This window comes from Micropterus salmoides, unplaced genomic scaffold (genome assembly GCF_014851395.1).
Source record: "Micropterus salmoides isolate LMB-PRFRI ecotype aquatic unplaced genomic scaffold, ASM1485139v1 Ms_hic_scaffold_7, whole genome shotgun sequence".
NCBI lineage: Eukaryota > Metazoa > Chordata > Actinopteri > Centrarchiformes > Centrarchidae > Micropterus > Micropterus salmoides.
In genome coordinates, this window is record NW_024044459.1 from 11,074,469 (window position 1) to 11,085,620 (window position 11,152).

At 38.3% G+C, this 11,152-nt stretch overlaps 1 protein-coding gene across 1 annotated transcript; it reads left to right on the plus strand.

Annotated features, from left to right (window-relative positions):
• Positions 1-1,150: 1,150 nt before the first annotated feature.
• LOC119891696 (RING-type E3 ubiquitin-protein ligase PPIL2-like) lies at positions 1,151-10,271 on the plus strand. The gene is made up of 12 exons (XM_038703518.1): positions 1,151-1,308; positions 1,488-1,537; positions 3,351-3,396; positions 3,654-3,716; positions 4,241-4,292; positions 4,615-4,666; positions 4,998-5,089; positions 5,401-5,490; positions 5,590-5,665; positions 5,814-5,974; positions 8,886-8,959; positions 10,169-10,271. The coding sequence occupies exons 1-12, from the start codon at positions 1,277-1,279 to the stop codon at positions 10,269-10,271; spliced, it is 891 nt and encodes a 296-aa protein (XP_038559446.1). The 5' UTR covers positions 1,151-1,276.
• Positions 10,272-11,152: the final 881 nt, after the last annotated feature.

Sequence of the window (11,152 nt, forward strand, 5' to 3'; positions counted from 1 at the left end):
TTTGTTAAAATATTATGACTTCATTCACATTATATTGCAGTTTTATTCTGGTAATATTACCACTTTTGGGAGAGTCTGAATGCGCAGAAAGTTTTGAACAAGAGCATATAACCTTCGGAAACACAGGAGCTATTAAAGTCCAGGAGTTGAAGGTGAAAATGTGCCACATGCACATTTAAAGACTTTACTTCAGTCATGCATGCATGTGTGTTGACTCAGCAGAGATTAAATTAAATGAGAAAAGTTGATCAACAGGAGAAACATATCTGACAGAAATACAGAATGCTTGAGAGCCTTACTGCATTATATTGCACTATATTTTTATATTCTGAATTGTCATCTGAATTTTGTGTTTCTTTTTATATAAATAAAGACATTTCCTCAATAAATTAATGCAGAAAAAATCACCAAAATGCAGGAAATTACGTGTTTCATGCCCAAGTTTTTCACATTATCAGTAGTAATTATAAAAATCAGAATAATGTATTGATACATTATACATAATTGAAATGTAGCTCAATGTTGTAAAGGTAAAGTCAGTATAAGGTTCAGTTTCACAAATGGCATACAAGTATATGTCATTTACTTTTGCTTTATAGACCTACTTTAGGTAGGTGTGGGGGGTGTGGGTGAAAATAGGTGAAAACATGAAAGATTTCTGGGCTGGGCTAAGCCTCCAATGTTTCAAGAGCCCAGAAACGCCCCCGAGTATATATACAGTATTTAATGTGATTTAACATGCATTTTATATATGTTATACATATTCCTTTGGGGTTTGCTTTTTAAAAATAAAAGTGTTATAATTTATATTTATGCCTTTTTAAAATTGTCTTTTTAGAAAGCGTGAAATAAAAAAAGGCATGGAGACATGAGGAATCTCTTGTGCCATTCAATTTGGAGCCGCTTGCTCCGCCTATGTTCCTGCAGGTGTAGGGACCTGTTTCAGCTTGACATTTTTGGGATCGTTAGTTGAAGAAAATGAAAAGCAAAATAAAAAAAACCGTTATGGTTAATATTTATTAAGATCCTCTCTCACACAATACTGACGCATGTAAAACATTTGGGGTTTGCAAGCAGAGACCAAACGAGTGAAAACGTGTTTTTCTCCCAGTGGAGGGCGGCAGAGGGCCGTTGTTAGAAGTCGTCTTCCGTTAATGATGCCAACGACAAAGAACATAAACAGGAAGTCACGAGAGACGCACTGGTTGTGTGATTTTGTCGGCAAATTCCGTCGTTTTATAGTAAATAATCTTTTAGACCTGCACAAAAACTCAAGATGGGGAAGCGACAGCACCAAAAAGATAAAATGTAAGTAGAAACTTTCCCCCGAACAAAACACCGAACCACTGAAATGCGTTTGTTGTTGTTAGCTTAGCTAGCTAAAAGAGTTTGCTAGAGTCCTGCTAGCTGCTACCTTACAGTAGCTTTATTCTGTATTTAATATTGCTTCCCCCTATATTTAAATGTATATTTTGTCCTCTGTACAGGTACATCACATGTTCAGAGTACACAAACTTTTATGGAGGAAAGCGAACAGGTGAGTAGTATTTTGACATGATATTTTTCTGATGTTCACCAACTGTTACCAGATTAAAACAAAGTGTTACTGTTTGGTTTATTTATGCTTGTTGTGTTTTGTGTATTGTTGTACTCTTAACAGCTCATTGTCACCCTGGATTTAATTTAGTTGCCAGTTTATTAGGTCTAGCTAAAACTAATGAAATCTAATAATAATAATAATAATAATAATATTAACTTTATTTGTGTAGCACTTTTCAAAACCAAAACCAAGTTACAAATTGATGTACAGTAAAAACAAACAAATAATTAAAGTAATTTGAGAAATCAACAATAAATGATACAACAATAACAGAATAATACAATGTTTATAAAAACAGCATGAAATCTTAAGAAGAGATTTAAAAGAGGCCCTGAGTTTGCCTGCCTGAGATCTCCAGGTAGGGATTTCCACAGCTGAAGGTCCGAACAGCAAAAGCCTGGTCACCTTTAGTGACAAGACAAGACCATTAGAAGAGCGAGGATCTCAGGCACCGGTCCGGCTCGTAGGGAGTTGTCAAATCACAGATACAGGCAGGAACCTTTCCCTTAGTAAAATCTTAAAATCAATTCTAGGCCTCGCAGGTAACCAGTGAAGGGTGGCAAGGATTGGTGTGATGTGGTCACTCCTCTTAAAAGCCTGGTTGTAGCATTTTGAATGAGCTGCGGTCTCTGAATGCTTCCCTTGCTAATACTAGAATACAGAGCATTGCAGGGGTCGAGTCTTGAGGAGATAAAGGCATGCATGACCTTCTCTATGTCAGCAGAGGAGAGGAATGATGGGATCTTTGTTAGCTGTCTTAGCTGGACAAAACAGGACTGCACCACTTTGGTCCCCTGAGCTTCAAAAATTACACCAAGGTTGCGGGCTTCTTTCTGAATGTTGTCCAAAAGGGGACCCAGGCTAGTGGAGAGATTATTATAGTAGCTAGTGCTGCGTCCGAAGGGGGTAAATACAATCACTTCTGATTTGGTGTTAATCTAAAGAAAGTTATTAAACATATGTAATATAACGGCCCTAAAATAAACCCTACCTTCATGAAGGTTATAATCTTCAGTTTTTGTTTAAACAGTTTTAAAGAGGCATTGATTCAACTTGCTGTTGCATTTTATTGTGTTTACTAATATTTTTGTCCACCCTATTTATTTCAATAAGCGTAAACTAATGTTTAACAGCAATACAAACTACAGCCACCAAAATTACCATAATCAACACCTCTCAACAAAAACTGATCATTATAACCTTCAAGAAGTTAGAATTTATTGCAGGTCTGCTGTATTAGACTAGGGGTTCCCACCTTTTTTGTTAAATTATGACCCCTCATAATAAAGCAATGTCTACTTGCAACCCCTTGTCAGCGGTTGCACATGTCTACCAGTTGTGAACAGTTAAATCAAAAGACGATTTCCTTTTCCTTGTTGTATTTGAATATCTTACAGGAAATGCTAAAATTATCCAGTAATTCACTGAAAAAATGCTAAGATAAGATGAAAGACTGACAATTTTAATGTGATTTTTGTGTGGTGGAAATGTTTTTTTCTGATTTCCTATCCTGTTAATAATCTTGCGACCACTGGGGGTCTCTAACCTCATATTGGGAACCACTGTATTAGACTGCGTTAGTTTATTTATAGTTTATAGTATGCATTAGCAGCTCAGCTCTATACTACTATCCTGAATTTAATAGTAAAACTATTTTAACATCCATGATTCCACCCATCATCTACAAAACAACGTGAAGTGTAACTTTTCACACTTTGTAAAATGTTTTCTTTATGTTTTTGCTTTTCAGAAATCCCACAGGCAAACTTCAGACGGCTTCCATTTGACCACTGCAGGTAAGACTTGTTTATCACATCCAAGAGAGGTTAATCTGTCTTAGTTGTATTCTGCACAATAAGTTTGGCATTAGACCTCTAAAACATTCTGGCCAGTAGTAGAGGATACTTGACACCAGTATATTGCATGGACAGGTAAAAATCTATGCAATCAAATCTATGAAAATCTGGCTACACATGTGTTTTTGCTGAATAATTGAAAATTATCTACCAATTGTCATATTTTTGGCTTAACTATTTTCTCTGAAACGTTTCAGCTTGTCCCTTCAGCCGTTTGAGTATCCTGTCTGTACTGAAGAGGGAGTTGTCTTTGACCTGCTGTAAGTAGATGAGGCTATTTAAACAAAGAAAAAAGGCATTTTTACAACAGGCATGTCTGACTATTAGTGACCTCCGGGCCATTGGGTAATAATGGTTTACACATGCAGGCTACTAGACAGACCTGTGAAGAAAAACAAGTAAAATATCACAATCTAGTTGGTCACTCAAACCAATCAAATACCATCTGTGTCTTATTGCTTTCTTTGCCCTGCTAGTGGAGGAGTGTTGATGACTTTGATGGTCAGTCAGTTTGTCTGACAGCTCAACACTAGTTCAGGTTAAGATATCTCTGCAACTGTTCATACATGGAGCTCTAAGTAATCCAACTTCAAACCTTGCGTCTTTATTGTTGTTGTCTTACTGAACATAGTTGAAAACACATTGTAGCTCATATGTATTGTGGTATCTTGTTGTGTCTGGTTTGACCTTAAATCTGAGAGTAATTACACAACGCTGTCGACACATGCTTATCGGTTTTAAACCGAATCGGTAAAGATGAGTTCCTTTTCTACCACTGTTTCAGGAGCATCGTCCCATGGATCAAGAAGTATGGTACTAATCCGACCACTGGAGAGGTAAGCAAAAAACACACGCCAAGCAGCATGTTTATTCATCTGACAGATTCTCCTTTATCTACTTATCTATGCTCATATTTTAGTTTAGTTTAGTACATTAGTATGTCACTGACTATTGTCTATACAGTTAAGTACAGTTATTATTCATTAATTATTAAATATTAAAGCGGAAAAACATCAGCTCAAAGATGATCTCTTGTGAGAGATTTGTAAAATGCCTTCATCGCCTTTTAAGGAAAAGGGAAACCAAATTATTCAAATTTTGGATCACATTATTTTTATGACTACACACTAACACCAAAATTTTTTGTCTTTACCACAGAAACTGGAAGCAAAGTCCCTCATCAAACTTAACTTTGCCAAGAACAACGATGGTAAAAATGCAAATGTTCATTCAATGCACTTTGACCTTGAAGGATTTGACGCTGAAACTACGGATATAATAGTTGTCATTAGAGCCGAAAGGAGCTTAATTTTTAGTATCATCCAGTAGTTAGGAATATAAAGGTCAATTTGGAAGAGGGATAAGAGCAAATGAAAGCAAGTGGAGGAGAAAATGTGGGAGAGATGATATAATTCAGCACGGAGCACATTACATGAGCAACTTTTTGACTTCTGGAGGAGATGAGTTTTCGGCCTGTGGCACAGACTGAGAGTGACTCTGCTGCTCTCCTTGCTTCTGATTTTCTTTTCATTTTGTTCCAGGGAAGTATCACTGCCCTGTTCTGTACAACGTCTTCACAAATAATTCTCACATTGTTGCCAACAAGGTCACCGGCAACGTTTTTTCTCATGAGGTGAGTGAACTGCACACTTTCCCTGCATTGATCCTCATACCCAAATTTGTTTTGTACAACACGTTTTTCCAAACAAATTGAGGATTATGCACTGTACAGAAAAAGTTCTTCTGGTTTTTCAGATCAATTTGACAAAAAAGAATCCGCCTTTGTTTTTTTTTAATTGTCTTATCAAAAATACAAACAAGCATATTACTGTTGAACGGCAATTAAAAATCAATTAAATTAGGTATAAAAGAATACATTTTATGTGACCTTAGTGAATTTCAAGAGAGGCTTTTGTTTTCTTAAGTATTTCTGTTTCCACTCAGGCTGTTGAGCAACTCAACATTAAGACCAAAAGTTTTAAAGATCTGCTGACAGACGAACCCTTTACTAGAAAGGACATCATAACACTTCAGGTGGGTTATTGCTTTATTTTGGTTTACTAACTTTAAAAAACACGTCATTTAGGGAAAGTAACCTTTAGTCTCGTGGTGAAAATGTTTTTGTTTTTGCAGGATCCCACAAACCTGGATAAATTCAATGTTTCCAACTTCTTCCATGTAAAAAACAACCTGAAGGTGTTGGATCCTGGTAAGTTATCGAACTGATATCTGTCATATGTTAATCAACCGTTTGTGATGGGGAACCAGGCTAAACATACTTTGGAGTTTTCATGGAATATAAAACCATATGTAAACCATTTCCTTCCTCTTGCTCTCCTTTCCCTGGCATGGCTCAGAGGAGGAAAAGGCCAAGCAGCAACCGGGGTACCACCTGAAGACAACCAACCTGGAGACCAGGGAGACCTTAGCGGAGCTGTACAAAGACTACAAGGGGGATCAGCTCCTGGCGTCCACTATGAAGGAACCAGAGGCCAAGAAGACAGACAAATTAAACGCAGTAAGCAAAATCCCTGATGCTAATTTAAAACTGCACAGTCCAACAAGAGAAGGAGAGAGAAGTATGACATTAAAAAACACAAAATGGAAAGAGAAAGTAAGTGGTGGAGATATTTATGGAGAACCACCAAAGACCATAAAGAAACTAGTCTCTCTATATATAATATCTATATAGCCTAGTAATGGAAGTTGTTAAAGCAAATCACCAAAATCTTACATGGTAATTGAAGCTTATCATTTTGCGCCTGCAGCTTCAAATCCCCAGACTGTCTGAGATAATCAATCAGCCAAACATTGCTGAAGTTTTGCTGTTTATTGACTTAGATTGCATTTAAATGAATGTGTAATTCCAGCCATGTCAAGGCTGAGGTCAAGACAAGTTCAGGCTAAATAAAGTCTTCACCATGAGTTCTCATTGGCCTCCTTGTAGCTTTAATGTCAAGTATTTGACACTCATGATACCCATGATACTCAAAAATCCAATTTCCTTCGACTGGAAGACCAGGTGAAGTCGTTAGTCAACAAAGGAGGCTGACCTCTGACCCCATGGAAGAGGGCAACTACAAAGGGGGAATTTTCTAGCATCATCAGTAAAGCATGAAATTCTAAGTATCTTTTATTTCTGACAAAATAGTACCAACTTGTGGTGCACTTACTGCCTTTTGTTTGCTCATATATCATAGAAATGTATATGCTGACCTGCTATCACAGTCATCGTTATGATTTGATCCATAGCATTTTTAGTACTTCGCATTGGCTGAGAAGTTTAGCGCCAAAGATCATTCTTGAACTTGAAAAAACAGCAATTTGACAAAACAGTCCCAACTTTTTCTGGAGCGTTCAGTCATCATAACACATGGTGTCCTGGCGTCTTAGCTGTTGAATCATGAAAAAAAAAAAACGAAGTTTTGGTATTTAGACAGTTTCCAAGAGCTTTAAAGCAATGCAACTCCTAGTCTGAATAATTGATTAAACATGATGTATCAGATTTATCAATCAATTCTTCAGTTGTGCATTAGTTCGGTGAAGTGTATTTTTTACTTTGAACACTGGAGGGAGCCAAACACACAGTAATACGCTGACAGCATTGTGGACAACAAGACTTACAGCTCCACCCAGAAACAGAACAAAGAATGTTTACAATGATGTGAGGAAGATGGATAATATTTTACACTTCCATTAGATGAATTATAGCAACGGCAGTATGAACATGTCGTGGGCTAAAACATGAACCTGAGCGAGACATGGACTTGGAACGGAGGCCTCTTTACATATGCAGCAGATTTATATACTTTATTTTAAAAATGCCCTCTGGAGACTTACTGTAACCTCCTCCAGGCCTGCTCTCAGTCATGAGTCAAAAACAGATGTGTAACCAACAAAGGTCATCCGCAGCCACGTTACCACTGTGACTGTGTCCTTGAATAAATGAGGGTGAAGTCTGATTCAGTTTGAACACCTCTTTTCTTATCAGCTCTCCTTTGATGCTACGCCATGTCTCGTTTTGCGCCAGAGCTTTTCCTTGGTTTGTCTTTGTCTCGAGTTCACCGTCGAGGTGACGCTCTAACAGCATCTGAGAGAACAGGGAATATAGGTCAGACGGAGCGCACAAGGTAAAGTCTGTGCTTTCATGCGCCTTCACAAGAACTAGAGCAGAAGAATGCTAAACCCCGACTGTATAGTAGACTTGAGCTAGACTTGAGTAGAAATCTTTTTCATTTCTTCGCTTTCATCTCCCTGAGTTGTCATTCGAATGACTTAAATAACTCCTTCAATCTCACTGCATGTTTGCGGTATTTTTGGATGTTGTATATTACTATTCAACTAATTTAATCTACTTTAAGTTCAGAGAAACTTAAAGCATCTCCAATGCCCCTTAATTATTAGACGGTAGAGAGCACAGCCTCCAAGCTGAGGGGGTTGTGCTCTTAATCATACAGAGGCCATCATTAAGCTAGTTTGCACTTGATGCACCGCTTAGCGCAAATGAGGGGACCAGCCAAGTATGTGGCTGGAAAAAGGTGTGGTTGAGTGGGGAAGATTATTTTTCCACTGGTGGATGAAACTTCAAGCTCCTCTAACGAGTAAGTGTCTGCCCTGTTGAAGTGCCTCTTGAGTAGAAACCTGCTAGGCGTATTTAGCTGATGCTGATCTCCAGGGGAATATTTCACAGTGGGGATAAATATACAAATAAGTGCTGCAAGTAATGTTATTCTCAATATTGTCTCATCTCTCATCACACCAGTCGCATTCTCCAAGAGCACTGGGGGACATAACCTAAATATATTCACTTTATAGTGATATAAAACTAAGAAAAGCAGCAAATCCTCACATTTTGAGAAGATGGAATCTATCAAATTTTGTCATTTTTGCTTGACCTTAATGATACATTTTGTTTTCTTTGTCTAATTGATTAAATAACTCAACTCAGTGCCATTTCAGACCCATTATTACACTTAAAAGAGCATTAAATAATTGAGTGTGAAAGATCATTCTTAATCTTGGAAAATCTGAACTCAAGGTCCACTTAGTAGCTTTTTCCTGAGCTTTCAGACAAGTGTCATCCCATATACGACCACCATCTTCGACAGTGACCGGATTGGTCATGCAGCATTAAACAAAATTCTTAGTTTGATTGTATTGTTAGTCAGCATCAGTTGATCACTTGATCTGACTCGTACTGATGCGAAGATTTCGGCCATTCAGCACTTTTCAATCTACTTTATTTTGAGAGAATAACTAAAATCTGCCCATTTGATGGTATTTGAAGACTGTCCCAACAAGTTAACCAACATCATAAAAGTATGCTTTAACAGGAGAAGAAGTGCTTAAAAGGTAGGGTAGGGTTAATCAACATAACATAACAGCTGTCATTTATCATTTTTAATTTATGTCTTTTTTTTTCCCCCAAGGCCCACTACTCCACAGGCAGAGTTTCCGCCTCCTTTACATCCACAGCCATGACTCCTGCAACAACACACGAAGCAGCAAGTGAACATCTCATACACCTCTTCTGTCTTTTGTTGCTTTAATCTTAATTTGTCCAGGGAAGACTGGCTGGTCATGCCTGCTCTCTTGCAGTTCAGTGCAGCTTCATGCTCACACATCGTCAAATGTAGTTGCAAGTGGGAGCTGTTCAGTTCAACTCTGTTTTCTTCTCCTGTCAGCCTCTGAGCTGCTCCATGGGGGAGATTTGCTGTTATGCAACTGTATAGTAGGTTCAGTAGACTTCAGAAGAGCGGGAGAATGTTGGATTTAGTGACCTAGTTCAGTTTTGTAAAAAAACATGACATGCCAGATATTTTTGGAGATGTGTGTCTTAGTCTAATGCCTCATTTCCATGGTATGGGACGGCTCAACTCGCTTAAAATTGTTCTTTTTTGGTTATTACCTTGTCGAGATTCCGAGCGAGCTGACCCCATACTAAAAGAGCACTGTAGACCTCTGATTGGTCAGAAAGAACAGTTCCTTGTGCCACAGGGACATCCTGCGCAATTCCACCAACAGTAACAACTGCAATTTTTTTATTCACTCGACCTAGATTTTAAAAAATGCCATCCCGCACAACCACACCGTGGTGCAGGTGTCCCTCTGTTTGGTTGCCGGTGAAAGGATCCAACGAGTTTCGTGTTGCGTTGAAGATGATGTCATGGCATTTTCACGCAGCGGCGCTGTGAAGATCAGCTTAGAATCACATCTACATTGAGGCTATACTGTATCTGCAGTGGAAAATTAAACCGAGAAAATACCTTGTACCAAAAGAGTCGAGTCGAGGCTTAAGTAACATTGTCTTTACAGTACGTATATGTATATTAAAATACGAGTTGTTGAATTCTCCAAAGGATTTATATTTTATTGGCCAGGTTTCTATTTACATTTTTGTCAGATTTTGTCATTTCTTTGAATAACGTTTTTAATTACACTGTGTATAAAGGCTAAACTGTAATTAATAAAAGCTATTTGGATTTAAACACTTGCATAAATCTAAATAACAACCTGCACTTCAGAGGCTCTCAGGATTTTTGAAGGTCAGATCTTACCTGCAACAACATCAATCTGAGACTCGTAAACAATCAATAAGAAGAATTGATTGTTTTTCAAAATAACAGCTCCCGTCTGATTTGCCAGTCATAATGTCAAATGCTGTAATCTGTAAAGAAAAATTTAAATAACACAATTTGCATTTTTATGTCATAGAGGCCATCACAGACGACATTGTGCGTTACCAGTATGTGAAGAAAAAAGGCTACGTCCGTCTACACACAAACAAGGGAGACCTGAATGTTGTTGCACTGTGATAAGGTAATAACGCACGTATTCTTATACACAAAGAAACATAAAATCACAGACCAAACAAATGAAAGAAATAAAGCTAGTACTTGTTGTAGCATTTGGGGAAGTCCAGAGTCACAGTTTCTGTGTCTCCCCATTTTCTAGTCAGGAACTCACAACTTTATTTGTCAATGAACCTAGCAAGCCCTCATACTTTTTAAAATGTCCACATGATCATTCAAGGATAGAACTGCAAGAAAAAGGGAGATTATCATCAGGTTTATATTCTCCAGTCTTTGGCAGGTAGTGTTTGGAAGGTTGAAAGTATAAACGTTTAAAGCAATGTGTAAATATAAACAGACAATATATAGTTTTATAAAAGAGGACTGGTGTTTTGACAGTGAGCCGCTGATTCAGACTTGCTGATTTAATTCGCAGGTAAAAGGTTGTCAAATAGTGTTGACGTGATGTGGGTTCGGCCTGAGCCAAATGGTTAAATCGTGCTTAGGGTGACACATCCAAAACACTGAAATCTGCCTCTTGCAGAGTCTGTCCCCCAGGTTGCCAAGTTTACATCTTGACAGAAATGTGTTTCTTGTGTACCACCTTTTTAAGGTTAGGTGTGGGGCTCCAGAGAGACGGCATGAGTTCCAGGAGTGCTTTTCTGCCCTGGTAACCAGGCGTTTCATGTGCTTGGTTTTTATTGGCTTCTGAGCTGTCGAATCAGAATAATGAGGGGGAAAGTTGCAATGGTTAGACAACCTGCCCTCTGCGCCCCACGTCCTCCTCCTCCCCACCTTACTCCCCTGCGGTTTCACACAAGATTGCAGCTCTATTTGTGGCCTGCTGTTTATGAATTAATGAGAGCGTTTCACTGTCACATACACTCTCAGTCAGACCACTCCAG

Coding starts and splice junctions, on each gene's coding strand:
- LOC119891696 (XM_038703518.1), top strand. CDS start 1,277: ATGGGGAAGCGACAGCACCAAAAAGATAAAAT. Junction 4,293..4,614: donor CTAATCCGACCACTGGAGAG/GTAAGCAAAAAA, acceptor TCTTTACCACAG/AAACTGGAAGCAAAGTCCCT. Junction 5,090..5,400: donor GCAACGTTTTTTCTCATGAG/GTGAGTGAACTG, acceptor GTTTCCACTCAG/GCTGTTGAGCAACTCAACAT.